The sequence below is a fragment of the Microdochium trichocladiopsis genome (assembly GCF_020744255.1).
Source record: "Microdochium trichocladiopsis strain MPI-CAGE-CH-0230 chromosome Unknown B0I36scaffold_4, whole genome shotgun sequence".
NCBI classification, from domain to species: domain Eukaryota; kingdom Fungi; phylum Ascomycota; class Sordariomycetes; order Xylariales; family Microdochiaceae; genus Microdochium; species Microdochium trichocladiopsis.
In genome coordinates, this window is record NW_025763547.1 from 430746 (window position 1) to 447074 (window position 16329).

Sequence of the window (16329 nt, forward strand, 5' to 3'; positions counted from 1 at the left end):
TACTCTGCGCGTTTGAATGATCTTCGACATGGAGAGGTTGATGATTGCGGTCAATAGATCATAAAGGCCGAGCAGCTTTGCTATCGGGGCGCACGAGATGAGGTCATCGTGGTCGTCCCAAAGAATCTCTTATTTGCTGGTGGTGCTGATGATGTGCATTATACTCCATGTGGTTGTGTTTGGAACGACCTTTCGTGTTGTCAACTTGGGAGCGTGGCTGCTGTTAATCGTCTTCCCGCCGCGCGTGTGGACAAACGCAAACGAAGAACTGGCATCACGCTGTTGTTGCTGCTGCTGCTGTCGATGTGGTCGAAGCCTCTGATAGGTTCTCTGTCCGGGGCCACCATCTAGTGTTGTGTCTGGGATTCTGTCATACAGTGTATCGGGAAGGACCTTCGCGGCCCTAGAGTCTTGCCCCGTGTCAGACCTTGATGTGCAGTGATGGTCCGGCAGAAGAAGCGGCAGATCTTGACGAGTTGAGCGCAGCGCCATTTATCAATGCGTTCTTCCACAAATAACGGCGAACAAGTATATTCTTCTGCCGTGGCCGGAATAATGCAGATACTGCTCCACGAACGACTCCTCGTCATAGACCACTCGGATGACGATCTTTACCAGAGTCGAAGCTGTGGACGAATACCAGTCACCTGCTCGCTTGGCACCGGGAGCTCGCCTTTCTGCGATACACAATAACAACAAGACAAAAGGTTTGCGAGCCTGGATTTGGCCGTGCTATTTGGCAGAATGTTCGCCGCTGGCAATAAATCTGTGCAGACGCTGGGAGGTCCAATTCGCCAGACAGAGGGCTCATCGAGACAAAAACCACCGTAACTATTAGAGTATTGATATCATACCTACAAGAGTAATTGGTATCAGTCTTTTCCCCGTTTGCTGGCGTCAACGCTGGTAATGACGCCAGAGAACCATCTTGCTGGTAGTGACGCCAGCAAACTATCTCGTTGGTAATGACGCCAGCAAACAATTTCGCTAACTATGAGACGAATAAATGGATGAAAGGCTTTAGAACTATGTGGAATTTCAGCTTAGCAGGATGGCCCGGCAGGTATATGCGTTAAACGTGTACTTCGAGTAATAGGTATAAAGTTCCCTGCTTCCAACAGACCTTGAGATCTTTCATTCTGAACTTCATTGCTAGCTAAGCGTTGCCTTAGAACTGGAAGGTATTGTCAAGCAGTCTAATATTCTACCTTATGTGTCCACTACTAATAAATACCGATTATCAAACAACTAGGCAAGATGCTGCGGACTTACTCTGTCCAGGCTTTAAGTCTATTCTGGGCCCTGTCGCTTGCTAGCCCCGTTCCTGCTCCTGCTGCTGCCCCTACTCCTGGACCGGTGCTATCAAATGTCACGGCGCACGATCTCGGGATGACACGCATCCCCTATGACAATTTGCCAGTCAAGGTTCAATATTATACCGACTACGGCTGTACCAAGTACAATACCGAGTTCGTCCTTCAAGCCTGGAAATGCTACAACTACTCCTATACCGGCACCCACTCGGCTAACGCGCTCTATTGGCCTGACCGCTTCAACAAGGAAATATTTTATTGCTCTTACTACTCTGGCAAGGACTGCCAAGGGTCGCGCCAGTCTGTAGATTGGGACCAATGCAGCAGCGCGGTGTCGCGTTATGAGAGTGTTTTTTGTGACTGGAGAGCGGAGTTCGAAAGTCCGGACGGATAGGCAGACTGGCACCGAGGAAGGGGACGGGGTCGAGTTACGGCTTCTCGAAGACATCTATTTCAGTTCACGACAACCGTCACTTATGCTCTGTCAATATACGGTGTATACAGCTATGCTGTCAAGGAGCCCTAGATACGTCCATCGTGGGCGTGTCAAAAATCTGTTGGTGGACTGCGGTCTGGATCATAACATTCCGTTGCTTATAGGAGTCATCTAGCGCGATTGCCCAGAATGAAAACCTCGTTTACTGGGGGGAGCTCGCATGGCCTCAGTGATATGCCAGCCTGGAGAAGGATGTGCACATGTTGAGTGCGGCCTGCTGAGCTGTGGATTGCCGCACCTATGATGAAGAGCAGTGCCATGTTCACTTTGTGCCCAGTGTGAACAGAGGATCCGGGCCGTTGTCTGATGAGCCTGCAAACATTGAACAGCTGACTTTCTTCCTGAGGATGCTGGTGGCGCTGGTCTGAACTCGCCGAGAGATTGGGCGTCGTTGGGGCAAAGCAGTCCGGCTTCACAAGGCAGTCACAACCTGGCCAGGGAGATCCTTCAGCGCAGGTACAGCACTTGACATTTTCAGGCACCTGATGGGCATCACCAAGCACCGACTCTTTTCGGGCGCTCCTGCCCAGACTATTACGCAAGCTTCCTCTGCATTTTCCACTCCTGAGCAGGAGGTCGCCCATCCTCACGAACATTCACCCAACCAATTCTTCAGCGCACAGCAGGCTCTTGCTTGGTCTGGTGCTAATACTCATCACCACCTGAGGAGGCTACAATGCCCACGGCCGACCTCTGCACCATATTCCTGCCCTGAGCCTCATCAGACCGAAGCGTACCACGAAGGCATCCGAGAGCAACACCCGACAAAGTCTTCTGGGGAAGACGACTGCTGCTGCATCTTGAGGAGCCCACGCCCGAGTGCACTCCTCGGCACGGTATTCATCATGGCACCCAAAACTTTCCACTCTTTCCCGCATTTGCCGCCCGAGATCCGAGCCCTCATATACGAGGCAACAATCCAGCCTCGCGTTGTCCATGTTCAAGAGAGACACGAGTGCAAAGCCAGATTCATGGAGCGTTTCCGCACGAGCGTTCTGCCACCCGACTTCGAAATTGACGACGACCACGTCCATTTCGCATACAACTGGCTGTACAACCTAGATATCGATACGCCAGCGTCTCAGAAGACCCTTGATGATTGCGGCTTCAGCGTACAAAAGAAGGCAGAAGAAGGCCCGAAGCGGAATAGGTTCCTCGGCGATTTAACCCCCGAAATCAAGCTCAATTGGGTCATGGATTATCAGGAGGTTGCCTGGGACCTTATGCGCAAGGCAGCTTTATTCAGCCATGCCCCGGTACCAGCACTACTGCATACATGCAAAGAATCCAGAGGGACGCTACAGGTCCAGGGTTACAAGCTCGCTTATGCAACCAGATCCGCTCCTGCCCTGACTTGGTTCAATTTCGACATCGACACCTTGTTGCTGAAGGCAATCGACCACACTTGCACTGTTCCGCTTCCCGATGGCCACGACTGGGACGTCACGCAATTTAAACCAGCAGACCTGTTTAGGGTCAAGCAACTGGCACTGTCGGGAGCACAAAAGCTCCTTTTGATAGACGGAGATGACATCTTCCCATTCGGTTTTTTCACAGATCTCTTTGAATGCCTGGAGGAGCTACACATTATCGAGTGGCTACCACAGAATTTCTCTGAAAAGACCAGTCGGCCTCCTACCCAGAATCAGGCAGAATGCTGTTGCCATCACGACCCTGACAAACCATTGTGCTTGTACGAAGAACTTTTCCCAGATTTGGAAGACCAAGAGTCTTCATGTGGTGGTCATGACAAGCAAGACACGCTTGCTGATGAAGAACCCAGCCATGACTATGACGAGAACCACTGGAATCACCTCGAACCTGCTGACTTTCATGGAAATGGGGATTTCGACTCTTCCCGAAGCATCTACACGCGAGAGGCATGGACAATTGTTCCGCAGGCCGAAGAGGATATGTACATCCAGAGTCGGCAACACAAATACCATGTCCCATGGGATATGGAACTGGAAACTCTTTCGCAACACGAAGAATATCTGTCTCTCATGGGATACCCCGACGATGACATATATGAGTATTATGAAGTTGCAACCAGGAGATTGCAAGTTCTGCTTGAGGAGATGTGCCGATGGATCCCGGAGATTGTTGTGTCTCACGTTATCCCAGACAGCTCAACATTGGAAAGTCTCCAGAACCTCCGACGACTTGTATGGAAAGACATCAGTCTTGCAGGAGGCATTTGCCGCTGCCGCGAATGCCGCTATGGCCTCCATGGCCGGGCTCTAGCATAAGGACCACCAGAAACAACGCAGAAGCAGGGAAAGGGACGGTGTGGGCAGATACGGTCGATTAGAGCAGAGTTTGTGGCATATGCAGCCTCACGGAGAGACCACTTTGCTTACTTAGCTACCAGATTTCGAGCAGCCGGTCGTACCAAATAGATTGTAGGCAAGGAAACACCTCAGTTAATTCCTGCTTGTCATGGCTCCGCTGTGATCCTTGAGTGGGGATCATTATGGCAATTACTAGGTATGACCACCCAGGCGGGCAGACCGGCTGCAGCCATGATCAGGATTGTGCCGCTGTCGAAGCCCATACAGTGATCCTAATCTTTGCATGGGAAAATGGTTCACATTCACGTGAAATGGACGTTTCGATGTTTTTATCATGATTATGCCTAGCCCATAGGCAGCCGTGAGAGTGACGACATGACCACCAAGTCCCTCATCAACCTCAATGTTCTTCCCAGAACGCCAGACAAAGAAAGTGAGCCAAGGCATTCAGCTTGTGCGACCATCGCTCTGGACCAATAACGAAAAAGATAAGCAGCAATACCAGGCCAAAAGTCTAGACCGTACCGCTGATGCTGAGCTCCCGAATCTCCTGCAGCACCTGCTCCACGCGCTGATCGAGGTGTCCCTGGGCGTACTGTTCCCTCGTGTCGGCGTCGAGGTACTGCTGGACCTGGGCCATGCGGCTGTACGCCTCGGCGCAGAAGCGCAGCTGGATCTTGACGAGGGCCTCGAAGCTCGGGTCGAGGTAGGGCACGCGCAGGTCGATGAGCTGGGGCAGCTCGGTGCTTAGTTGCTCGTTGAGCTGCTCGTACTGGGCCCTTGCCATGTCCATCTCTTTCTCGGCGCGGGGCAGCTTGGTGACGTCCTTGTCGGGCTTCTCGGCGAGCTTCTTGACCTTGGCGCGCAGGGCGTCGTAGTCGAGCATCTTGTGGCCGCGCTTCTTGATGCCTGTGTGGTGCCCGGTTAGTCGTCAGCCGTCAGGGACATATGGCCGAAGGAAGCTAGCTAGCTCCACAACCATGCTGCAGGTTCCCACGTGAGAGTAAGGGTACGTACATTCGTTGACATCTGGGAAGTAGGCGCAGAATCTGGTGATGGGATCTAATACTGTCGTCCGGTAAGGCCCGTCGAGCGCCTTGATCGTCTCGGCGTCGAGGTCTTCCACCGCCTGCTTGTAACTCCTGCTCACGCCGTCTCGCGCGCCCGAGTCGCCGTAGAACGCATCGATGGTCTCGGCGATGCGCATTTGTGAAGCAGTCATGGCTGCAAATTGCCGCGTTAGCCCTTTTTTTGTTCATTCCACGATGCCCACTCCTGGAAGAAATCCCAATCCGGGGGTAATCCAAGAAGTCAGCCTTCCCCCCTCTGTCAAGCCGCCGCACACATACCTCGCAATGAGTCAAGGTAACCCCTGGCCTCCTTTTGTAACCGATTGGACGCGGCCTCCATTGTGCGGAAGCGGCGCTCCTCCACCTCGTAGTCGCGGTCGTTTGTCTTTTCGACATGGCCCGTCTTCATCATGACCTGCGTCGTGGCGCGGTTGACATTCTTCTTGAAGCCGGCCCACGACATGATGGCGGCGGTGTGGATGTCTGCAAGAGGGTTGCTGTGTGTTGGAAGCCTCTTCTTGGGCTAAAGGGTGGGATCCGGGGCCCGCGTCGTGGTGGCCGTCAATGTGTTGGGAAAGAGAACAATCTCTGGCGATGCGGGCGCGGGGTTGACCAGGCAGACGCCGCGGGCTGTTCAGGGGGGACGTAGGGTGGCAGAGCTGCTGGGTCGAGGGGTATCGTGGGTTTCGCGAGAAGACAGGCGCAGAGATGGGTGTGCAGGTCGAGGTTGGCGAAGTGTGTGTGTATGTGTGGTGAGCGGCGAGAGCGAGGTGTTGTTGCTTTTGGGCCGCAGTCGAGCAGCATGACGAGATGGCCGGTGGCTGAGCCTTGACACGGGCGGCACCAGACAGCCGGCCAGGGAATGCAAGTGGGGGCTGCGACGTTGGCTCCGGGCGGAATCGACGTCAGCGACGGACAGATCGACTTGCCCGTGCCAGGCACCAATGAATGGAGGCAGGCGCTCTCCCAGGCTAGCGTGGACGCTGCGCCTCGTTTTCTCAGCTTCGTCCTTCCTTAGCCGCGCCACGATCGCCCGCTCCACTAGCCACGAAGTACCGTACCCGCAACCCTCAAAGGCTTTCTCCATGGTGTCAGTCGGGCCCGGCCTGCAATATCTTGCGCCGGCATCGCTAAATTCCGCCTCCCGCTACATCTCCTACCTTCCCAGGGCCGGACGCCGAGTTGCTCAAGACTCCTCGGCCACGGACATGTCTGTCTTTACCCCCCGCTTCCTGGTGGCCAGCCTGGGCAACAAGGAGCCTTATGCCCAGTCGCTGCACTCTGCCGGCCATTTCGCTCTTGCCTCCCTCCAGCGGACACTTGGACCCTCACAATCGGCCTTCTCCAGAGACAAGAAAGACCGCTCCCTGCGTTCCGATGGAACACCCTACACGCTCAAGCAGTCACCCACCTTCATGAACGTCTCTGGTCCCTGGGTCAGTAAGGCCTGGAAGCAGCACCTCGCAGACCACAACCTCAAGCCGCAGGAGCTTGCCCTCGTCGTGGTCAGCGACGACCTCGAGGAGGCCTTTGGCGTCGTCAAGATCCGCAAGTGGCAAGCCTCGCACCGCGGCCACAATGGCCTCAAGAGCATCAACAGCAGCATCAAGCCAAGCAGCTACCCCGGCGCGCGGTGGCACCGCATCTCCGTGGGGATAGGCAGACCCGTGGACCGCGACCAAAAGACCGTCTCGGACTTTGTTCTGAGCAAGCTCTCTTCCCACCAGCTAAGCGTCATCGACCAAGACGTCGGTTCGCGCGTGCTGGAGTGCCTCGAGAGCCTCCGCGAGGCGTGGGAGGCAGATGTTGCCAAAGCCGCACAGGGGCCCTGACATTGCAGTCGGCCCTGCAGGTTTTTTTAAATTCGCAACTGGTGTCGAGCTACTTTGTCTACATCTGTGACTGTGCCGGTGAGCTTGACCTTGCTCAGCGCTGTACGCAAGGCCGGAGAAGGCTTGCCCTGGACTCGTGGTGCCACCTTGGGCATAGTGTCTCACTTCCAGCATTTGCACGTTAAGAACGCCAGCGCTCACGTTGCCATTGTTCTCGACGCGCGCCTTAATGGCCGAGCAACGTAGACGCTTACAAGTCAAATGTGCCTTGAGGGCTTGCATGCATGCATGCCACACTTTTCTGGTGGACCAGGCAGTCGGACGGTCCGCTCCGTCGTGCATGATTAGACGGCCTCGGCGCTGCCCCCGATATCTTATCACCCCGATGTCGGCTCACACTTTGCGGTCCTGGTTGAACAACCTTGGGCTCTGAGCATGACAACACAAGCACATCCAAATGGAATCAAGATGCTGCCATTTTGATCAAGACCCCTTAACCACATCCCATCTCGGCAGTGCCGCCGCGCCACCCAACCATGTCACTCGCGCAGCAGTCGTGTGAGCTAGGTGGTCCTCTCAGCACCTCCGCCGCCACGACCACTACCAACCATGACCACGCCATCGAGCTTGAAGAGATCAACTTGGAAAACGCTTACGAGGATGACCGTGGGCGACAGACCAGCGCCCCCTCCTCTCGCCCAGCCTCAATCCGACTGAACACTCCAGTCCTTGCGGGAGCCGAAGGCTTCCCCCTTGATGGCGGGTATGGCTGGGTCGTCGCCGTCTGCGTCTTTGTCGCCAATGCGCACACGTGGGGGATCAATGCATCATGGGGTGTGCTGCTCAACCACTTCCTCACCAATGATAGCTTTCCTGGGGCGAGCAAGTTTCTCTATGCCCTCATTGGCGGCTTGTCCATTTCGCAATCTCTCATCATTGCCCCAGTGGCTGTGGCGGCCCATGCCCGCTTTGGCCCTCGAGTGACGATGCTCGCCGGCGCTCTCTTCATCTTTGCGGCACTCTGTGCGGCAGGGTCATCGACGCAGATCTGGCAGCTGATCCTGACACAGGGTTTCGTCTTTGGCTGGGGTATGGGCTTCATCTACCTGCCGGTTAGTGTCTTCCTGCCGTGTATCTCATGACCCCCCAACTACTTACACAGAAGCGGATCCAGGCCATGGAAGTACTCCCTCACTGGTTCTCTCGACATCGCAGCCTGGCAGTCGGTCTAGCGGCGTCCGGCGCAGGTCTCGGTGGCCTCGCATACAGTCTGCTCACAGGACAACTGCTACAAAGATATGATGTTGTCTGGACGTACCGCATCCTCAGCTTCGTCTCTCTCGTCATGAACCTGGCATCTGTCGCCTTCCTGCGCCAACATCCCCTCTGCCGCCAGCGCCGCCGCGGCAGCGGCGACGGCATTACAGGTAAAAGCCAGCACCAGGCCCTGAACCCTCGCCACTTTGGCCGTGTCGAGATCCTGCTCGTTGTGCTCTGGGGCTTCGTCACCGAACTCGGCTACATCACGCTTCTCTACTCGCTCCCGACCTACGCGACGTCGATCGGCCTAGATCCGGTCCAGGGCTCCGTCGCACAAGCTCTGCTCAACCTCGGCTCTGCGGTCGGTCGCCCGATAGTAGGGTACTACAGCGACCGGGTCGGGCGGATCAACATCGCCCTCGCCGCCACTTTCGCCTGCGCGCTCTTCGTGTTTGCCCTGTGGCTGCCCGCGCACAGCTACGGCGCGCTGCTCGCCTTTTCCTTGCTCGTGGGGACCGTGTGCGGCACCTTCTGGAGCTCGATATCCCCCGTCCTGGCCGAGGTCGTCGGGCTCGTCGAGCTGGGCGGCGTCATGGGCAGCATCTGCTTCGCGCTCGTGCTGCCCACCACCTTCGCCGAGGCCATTGCCATCCAGCTCGTGGACGGCGGCGGCGGCTTCGGGGCGTTCCTGAACGGCCAGGTGTTTGTCGGGTGCATGTTCCTCGCCGGCGCGCTGAGCCTGCTCGGCCTGAGGACATGGAAGATTGCCGACAAGGAAGTCGAGGCGGAGCTGCTGCTCTCGTCTCTACCGAGGGCGACGACGGAGGATGAGGAAGCCAATGTCGGCGAACATGCTCGACGGCGCGGGCCCTCTACGGAGACCATGCGTCGAGCAGGTGCTACGGGTTCTCAGAGCATGTCTGCGCCTGCGTCTGCTGTTGATGACGCCGAACTCGAGAGGGGAAATGTCTCGTCGACGGGTGCGCAGGCTCTGATGCGGCCTAGCCAACTGCACATGCAGGGCAGTAGACCCGGTAACGCCGGTGCAGCGCGCGGTCTGAGCGGCCACGGGCGGTTCTGGCTCACCCCTAGACGGGCGTTTCGGCTTGAGAGAGTCTGACTTTTCACGTGAGTCGTCAAGGGCTAGTCCAAGTCCAGAAAATACACCACAGCGAGATGGAAGCCAGTGGAGGATAAGTAGCAAAGATGAAATCAATAATAATAAAATTCAAACGACTTTTTGTGGGTAAACATAACACGCTTGCTATATCCCTGGTCCTACTCCTGGTATCTTACTCAAGAAAGAAATCTGACATCATGACCGCTTGCTTGAGAAATTTCGAAACAAGAAGGGTTGAATGCTGAAGAAATATGCTTAATCTGCCTTTGCTGTTCTTGCACAAACAAGTGTAGACAGCTTAGCGAGCGACATCGCATCGGCAAGAGCCCGCCTGCCCGCCCTTTCTCAGGGCGCGCGCGCCATGTCCGCCTCTCCCCCCGTTTCTCTCACGCTCTCTCTCTTTCTATTAACTCAGGCACAACTTCTCCAGTCGCCGCCAAGGCTGGAAACTCGTAAAACAACAGCCTCAGACCACTGCTAAACCCGGGCATCTTGTTCAGCAGCCTGCTCCTCAGCTTGCCGCCGTAGAAGTTGGGCATCCACTCCTCGTTGTCCTCGGTCGTGGCGTCGTGGTAGCCCTTCTTCTCGAGGTACCTAAGCCGGGGGTGGATCTCGGCGCCCAGGGCGTCGGCGTCCTCGCAGTGCCACTCGATCTTAAAGGTGAACATACGGATGGGCGGGATCGCCTTGTACCGGAACATGAGGGCGTTGAGGCGGCTCATGACGTCGAACACGAGGCGCCCGCCGTGCGCGGCGAAGTGGTCCACCACGGACCGCATGATGTGGGTAAAGTCAGCCCTCGGCGTCATCCACGCGCCGGCCTCCATGAGGACGAGCGTCGGGCGGTCCGCGGGCACAGAGGGCAGCCACGAGTCCGTGTCGGCCAGGTCCGCGACGGCCAGCTCGAGGACTGGGTTCTGCTCCTTGTCGTTGTCCATCTTCTCGTCGTAGTGTGGAGTTGCTGGTGTCGTGGGTGCCGGGGGCAGCGAGGTCGCGGAGGATACTTGGTACGGTGTTCTCGTGCGGTATAAATGGCCCGACGGCGGGAATACTCTCTGGCGCATGTGCGTGAACTCGGGACTGTCCACCTCCACCCATCGAACATGCGGTCTTGACTTGAGCCGCAGGAACCGCGTGTCGAAACCTGTGGTCAAGTTGAGTATCGTGCAGCCCGTCTCGTCGTGGTGCGCGTCTGCAAACTTGAGGCAGTACACGTCCACAATCATCGCCCGCAGGCACATGAGCTCGCTGGCCAGGTCCGGCTTTGTGCCCAGGCGTGAGGATGTAATGTTAAGGCGGTCGGCCAGCTCTGCCGCATACTTGTCACCAAGGATTGACTCCGTCCCCGACTTGGCGTCGATGGATCGGAAGCATAGCGCGGCTAAGGGCGGACAACGCAGTATTTCCGATTCGGGTATCATTGGCACTCCGATGCCCTTCGAGGACGGAGCTGTCGAGGCCGTGCTCGTCACTGTGCCGGCTGTGCTTTCTATCGCCGCCTCTGACGATGTGACTGTTGATATCGAATCGCGAAGCGGCCAGTCCATGCTTTCGGTGGTTCTTTGGATCGTGACGACCAGAATAATGACGCGAATTGGCTTCCGGGGTACGCCTAAAAGTCACCCGGCTCGTCGTCCGTATGCGTAAGGTCTGCCGGAGCTCGACAATTCAGTGTTGGACTAAGGTGGGACACAATCTGAGAGTTCCAAGCTGGCGGCCGTCTACAAAACAGACAGACCAGGATCGTATTGTTCTGTGCTTGAGCTGGAGGAGTCCTGCTGAAAAGTAGCAGCAAGGTTTCGGAATCAAGAGCTTCGCCGCCGTATAGTTATTGAAGGAAGTCATTTCATGTTCCATGTCCGACGACTCCAATCCAGCCGAGCGGCCGATTAAAGAGACACCGGGAATCGCGGACATAACCTCTGAGATGGAGGGGAATAGGCACACCTTGCTCGTGCCTCCATGCAACGTGCAGATAATCTTGAGCGCGACAGGGGCATCTGCACGACTTCCTTGGCTTGTTACCGCGTAAGGCGGATCGCCTACATGCCCTGCCACACTGATCTGGCAGTTTCTTTTTCCTCATGCTGTGCTTTTTCCTCGATCGCGTGTTAGTCAAACACCTAACTTCTTCGTCATCATCACGGCATGCGGCGCGCGCCCATGAGCTTACTTCTACGCGCCACCCCCGGCATGCGATCCTCTTCCGAGCTGTGCCAACAACAGTGCATGCAGATAATGATGCGGGTAGAATCTGTAGGATTCGGCATGCTGCTCCTGGCCTGTCCCGCCTCATCAGGCCGCGTAGCCAAGACACGCACCGGAGAACGTGGCCGAGCCTACCAATGATCACATTGATCCTTCAAGAAAAAGTCTGTTGGCCACAATAAGATAACTCGATATTGCACCCCTGCCCGTGGCGCACCACCTCGAAGCGGCTGCCCGAAAGAAAGGGAGCCTGCGTGGCAGGACCCCTGAGACCACACCTGATCTGACCAGGAAGGTGGGCGCATCAGCTCGCGGGGATTGTGATGCGATTCTGCAAGGTCCGTGGCGGACAGGCATCGCCGGTGGTTGATGTTACGCAGGTGCTCATGTACACACAGGGCACAGCAAATCATCCAGCCCGTGATCCTCACACACCGGTCCGGCCCCGTTTCACGTCGCAATCGCTGGGCTGATGGGACAAGGACGGCCGGGCAGGCTATCCGGTGCGGGCCGCTGCTAAGAGGGGCATCGGCTCTAGGCTAAGGCCGTGTCGCAGTGACCGGGGACCGCGGAAACGGGTTGCAGATCCAGCCTCTCAGCACCCTGGTTCACTCTTTGTGTGGATATCCCCACGACGAGCTGTCACATTTTCAAGTGCTTTGTTGCCATGACCGGAGTTGAGTGCGCAACACACAAGAAGATCCTGGCGCCGATATTGGCCGATGTTGATGCATGTCTTCGTATGGGCGCGGCGGAAAAGTTGTGTTGGAGCCCTGCTTTTCGTCGATTCTTGTGATAGTGCCGATGTCGTCGATTGTGGCATGGTCGGCAGCAGGGGAGGCAGGGTGATCTTGCTGTAGAGAGCGAGACTCTGCATGATCACGCTTATAGGACGCTTGCGCCGGGCAAGCAGAGTGTCGCGACAGAACGGGGCGATTGAGATCGGGGGAACCACAACGCTTGATGGTTATTAATCTTTCGTCTGTTGTCATCTGTCGTTGGGGCTTGCGTCTGGCGTGAGACAGTGCTGGCCTGGCAAGGGAAGGCGGCCGGGTAGCTGCAGCGCCGCGCCGCGCCGTAATTAGCTGGCAGGCACCACCAACCAAGGGACTGGGAAAGTGGTCGCGTCACAGTTCGCGCACATCATTGATGTGGCCATCCACCTCTAGCCCTGGGGGTCCAGTCAAGCCGCGACAGACAGACCTCGCCTCATCTCGCACGCCAGGCCCTCGCTCTGCTCACCATCCGCCCGACACTCTGTAGCTATTCCATCATCGTCATTGTCTACCTCACGAGCACGCCAACACCTGCGAGGCATTTCTACCTGGACTCCATTGGACCACCCTGCTCGGCGCTGTAGCCACAAACCCACGCGGCGACCGACGTGCCCACCCGTGCGCAACCTGCAACCTGCAGCCTCATCGCATCCCAGCAGCGCTCACGCCCCACCACGTGTTCTCCAGACCAGGTCCCAGCCTTTCTCTCGCAGCTCACCATGGGAGCAGACGACGTCAGCGCCAGGGCGAGAGCCACTGCCTCGAGCGCCTATGCCTACGGCAGGGATACTGTCGACCGCGTCGTTGACCCTGCCGTCCGCCAAAAGTATTATCAGAGGTCTGCCGACCTGGCGTCCACGCGACCCATATTGACTGTAAGAACTTCCCTGCGACTGTTGCCGGCTTTCTTCTACCAATCATTCGACTGCCGGGTCGCCATCTGAATTCTAATTGCTGGGGACATTTAGAGCTTCATCCTCTTCAACTTGGTATTCTCCTTCATCCCGGTCGTCTTCTTCCTTAGCTTCGCCGTCTCCACACTCTGCCTTGCTCTTGTATCCGCCCTGTGCTTCACCTTCTTCTGGGTCGGCGTAGGGCTCTGCTTCCTGGTGCCAGTCCTCTTCTTCACAGTCAGCGTTGGCGTGCTCGCCTGGCTGTGGGCTCTTGGCGCCTTTTTTGCCAGCCGCTATATCTACAGCCTTGTTTACCCCCAGTCTGCAGAAGCCAGCACCAACGGCATTGCGTCCGACGACAAGGCTGTGATTTTCCCGAGGCTGGAGAATGGAACGAATATTGGCGGGACGATCAAGACCGAAGCGTCCGAATTCAAGCAGTAGACGCTTGGGAAGGTAGCTTGGTTCATAACCAAGGTCTGGTGGTTCGTTAGCAAGACCCGTGGAGCCGCATGCTGGTACATGCAGCACTGTTCGGGCTGAATTTCCTCCGCGGAATGCTCCCGCACTGTTCATTACTGCGAGCACCACGAACGTTGAGGTTGTATTTTACCTTTGCGAATACTTAACTTGTCTTATAAAAAATGCATTATGTTGCGCTGGAGAGGTCCATTCCGCCTGCATTTCCCAGGAGCCCAGTCAAGCTCACATATGCCTGCGAGACACTGCCTGAGCACAACTGGTTGGCTGTTCTGGCATAATCGATAAGATGCATCGTCATAGCCGTGCCCCTCCACCGCAGCTCACCCCACCACAATTGAAGACATGATAAGCGTTCTTGGGTGTTCCAGCTTCACGCAAACAACACCCGCTCGTTCGACTTCCACTTAAAGCGCGTGCTTTCGACAAGCACAATGGAGCACGATACCAAGACCCGTACGCAGCAACGTCTCATCCCTCGAATGCCGTCATGGACCACCGACTAACCACATCCTCGGCCCCACAGCTCCTTACGCGACAAGTGACAAGACGTCGTTTGCGTATATATCGGCTCGAGACAGGTGGCCCGTCATCATTGTATGTCTTCGAGCATGGCTACTTGGTGTTGACTCTCTGCCACTGCGCAATTGTGGTACTGACCGAGCCCCAGACTGGTGCCATCGACGACGTCTTCCGAACACTTTCGGAAAGCAATGATGCCGAGAAGAACGCCGAGGGCAAGCGAATCATTGAGGACCTGGTAGCCTTGAAATATGAGCTACAACATGACCGCAAGCTATCGTACGCATACACTCATCGCCGCTTGTCCTCGACCCACGACCGTTTACCGAGCCAGACCAATAACACCTCATTCTCGACAGACCGATTCGCGATGATGGCACGCCCGACGTAGCCCTTTACAACCACGAGCTGGAGGCACTTGGCACACCTTCATGGTTCAACGTCCCGTGGCTGTTCAGCGAGTGCTATCTTTACAAGTATGGGGAGATACCGTCGCCAAACTGTTCGTCCCGGCGCTGACTATTCGACGCACAGGCGCATGAGCACATCCTTCAGCATGTCGCAGCACTGGAAGTCGTACGACGTGTTTGCGCGCCAGAAGAACGACACGTTCCGGTCTTCGCGGCCGGCCGTCTACGAGATCGCGACTCGCTTCAAGGACCTTGTCAACGGGCTGGCTGCAAAGACTGAGGAGGCCGCCAACAAAACCCCAGAAGAACACGAGGAGGCCCAGAGGCTGCTATTCGTCGAGATGTGCGAGATCTGCCTATGGGGCAATGCCACAGATCTCTCCCTCCTCACCAGCCTGTCCTACGAGGATATCCAGAAGCTTCAGGGTGCCAAGGCGCGCAAGGAGTCGGAGAAGAACATCCTGGCCAACGACCTCCAGCAGGCGTACGACACGCTCAAGAAGGCCCGCGACGAGGGCAAGAAGGAGCGCCGGGTCGATATCGTCCTGGACAACTCTGGCTTCGAGCTCTACGTCGATCTCATCCTCGCGTCCTACCTCCTCACATCGGGACTCGCGACACTTGTCGTTTTGCATCCAAAGTCGATCCCGTGGTTCGTGTCGGATGTGCTCCCGAGCGACTTTGCCTCCATCCTCGGCGCGCTGGCGAACCCGAAGGGGTTCTTCGCCGCGTCGTCGACCCCCGCCGCCGAGGACGGCAAGGACGCCGCCGCCTCCTCGTCCAGCACGGCGGCGGCGCCTTTGTCTGACGCCGAGGCTGCCGACATCTCGTTCGTCTTCTCGCAGCTGGCCCAGCACCATGCCGAAGGCGAGCTCCTGCTGAGGCCGAATCGGTTCTGGACCCACGGCGGCAGCTTCTGGCGGCTGCCCGCCTCGGACCCGGAGCTTCACGAGGATCTCAAGACGAGCGAGCTCGTCATCTTCAAAGGCGATCTCAACTACAGGAAGCTTACTGGTGATGTACGTTCTTTTTTCTTTTTTTTTTTTGCCATGGACCTTCCAGTCACGACAACCCCCAACCTTCATACTTTCTCCTCGCCTTTATATATATGCTGATCTGTTTGTAAACTAGGCCATGTGGGATCCCACCACACCGTTCACCGAGGCCATCGGCCCCCTCGGACCTGGATCCGGCGTCAACGTCATGGCGCTGCGCACTTGCAAGGCCGACGTGGTGGTTGGTCTCCAGCCCGGCCTGGACGAGGAGCTCCGCGCCCGCGAAGGCGGCGGCGGCGACAGCGGGTCAAGGAAGTGGGCCTGGAGTGGGCAGTACGCCGTCGTGTCGTACTCGGGAGGCAAGTAAGAGGAACAAACGTGACGAGTGGCATATAGTGAAACGGAATTTCTTTTTAGGGGTTGGATACTAGAGCTTAGTAGATTTAGAGAGCCAGCAGGCATCCTAACGCAGTCTCCATCATATTCTTGAGTAGGCAGTGTTGTCGCTAGGTTCAAACATGTAGCGAAACGATCCAGAACCGCCGATGCGTGCTCGTAGCATGGCGGGCGGATATCAGCTCACGAAGCACGTCTGTGGCAGAAAGAATGAGGATTACACATGTATTCCGGCCAAAATATTAGGGACATATTATCGTGAAGTAC

General features: G+C 56.6%; 9 protein-coding genes across 9 annotated transcripts; 5 read left to right on the forward strand and 4 right to left on the reverse strand.

The window, feature by feature from the left end:
• Positions 1-1257: 1257 nt before the first annotated feature.
• Positions 1258-1839, forward strand: B0I36DRAFT_361462 (uncharacterized protein; the record flags this gene model as incomplete). Its single annotated transcript, XM_046158480.1, has 2 exons — positions 1258-1617; positions 1771-1839. 2 exons carry the CDS (start codon positions 1258-1260, stop codon positions 1837-1839), a joined length of 429 nt encoding a protein of 142 aa, XP_046013517.1.
• A 455-nt stretch (positions 1840-2294) lies between these two features.
• On the forward strand, positions 2295-4058 carry B0I36DRAFT_347867 (uncharacterized protein; the record flags this gene model as incomplete). Its single annotated transcript, XM_046156624.1, has 1 exon — positions 2295-4058. One exon carries the CDS (start codon positions 2295-2297, stop codon positions 4056-4058), a length of 1764 nt encoding a protein of 587 aa, XP_046013518.1.
• A 468-nt stretch (positions 4059-4526) lies between these two features.
• On the reverse strand, positions 4527-6038 carry B0I36DRAFT_99661 (BAR domain-containing protein). Its single transcript, XM_046163710.1, has 3 exons — positions 5450-6038; positions 5118-5324; positions 4527-5009 (listed from the first exon to the last, which is right to left on the reverse strand). Exons 1-3 carry the CDS (start codon positions 5631-5633, stop codon positions 4615-4617), a joined length of 786 nt encoding a protein of 261 aa, XP_046013519.1. The 5' UTR covers positions 5634-6038; the 3' UTR covers positions 4527-4614.
• Positions 6039-6378: 340 nt separating this feature from the next.
• On the forward strand, positions 6379-7002 carry B0I36DRAFT_347869 (peptidyl-tRNA hydrolase; the record flags this gene model as incomplete). Its single annotated transcript, XM_046156625.1, has 1 exon — positions 6379-7002. The coding sequence occupies one exon, from the start codon at positions 6379-6381 to the stop codon at positions 7000-7002; it is 624 nt and encodes a 207-aa protein (XP_046013520.1).
• Positions 7003-7538: 536 nt separating this feature from the next.
• B0I36DRAFT_421628 (major facilitator superfamily domain-containing protein) lies at positions 7539-9382 on the forward strand (the record flags this gene model as incomplete). Its single annotated transcript, XM_046162188.1, has 4 exons — positions 7539-7668; positions 7729-8114; positions 8177-9040; positions 9284-9382. The coding sequence occupies 4 exons, from the start codon at positions 7539-7541 to the stop codon at positions 9380-9382; spliced, it is 1479 nt and encodes a 492-aa protein (XP_046013521.1).
• Positions 9383-9768: 386 nt separating this feature from the next.
• B0I36DRAFT_361467 (S-adenosyl-L-methionine-dependent methyltransferase) lies at positions 9769-10929 on the reverse strand (the record flags this gene model as incomplete). Its single annotated transcript, XM_046158481.1, has 1 exon — positions 9769-10929. One exon carries the CDS (start codon positions 10927-10929, stop codon positions 9769-9771), a length of 1161 nt encoding a protein of 386 aa, XP_046013522.1.
• A 793-nt stretch (positions 10930-11722) lies between these two features.
• On the reverse strand, positions 11723-11970 carry B0I36DRAFT_319849 (uncharacterized protein). The gene has a single exon (XM_046153468.1). It carries the CDS (start codon positions 11945-11947, stop codon positions 11732-11734), a length of 216 nt encoding a protein of 71 aa, XP_046013523.1. The 5' UTR covers positions 11948-11970; the 3' UTR covers positions 11723-11731.
• Positions 11971-12765: 795 nt separating this feature from the next.
• B0I36DRAFT_319851 (uncharacterized protein) lies at positions 12766-13953 on the reverse strand. Its single transcript, XM_046153469.1, has 2 exons — positions 13335-13953; positions 12766-13241 (listed from the first exon to the last, which is right to left on the reverse strand). The coding sequence occupies exons 1-2, from the start codon at positions 13833-13835 to the stop codon at positions 13029-13031; spliced, it is 714 nt and encodes a 237-aa protein (XP_046013524.1). The 5' UTR covers positions 13836-13953; the 3' UTR covers positions 12766-13028.
• A 220-nt stretch (positions 13954-14173) lies between these two features.
• On the forward strand, positions 14174-16033 carry B0I36DRAFT_361469 (uncharacterized protein; the record flags this gene model as incomplete). The annotated part of the gene is made up of 6 exons (XM_046158482.1): positions 14174-14195; positions 14266-14336; positions 14410-14540; positions 14621-14737; positions 14796-15690; positions 15803-16033. 6 exons carry the CDS (start codon positions 14174-14176, stop codon positions 16031-16033), a joined length of 1467 nt encoding a protein of 488 aa, XP_046013525.1.
• Between the last annotated feature and the right edge of the window lie 296 nt (positions 16034-16329).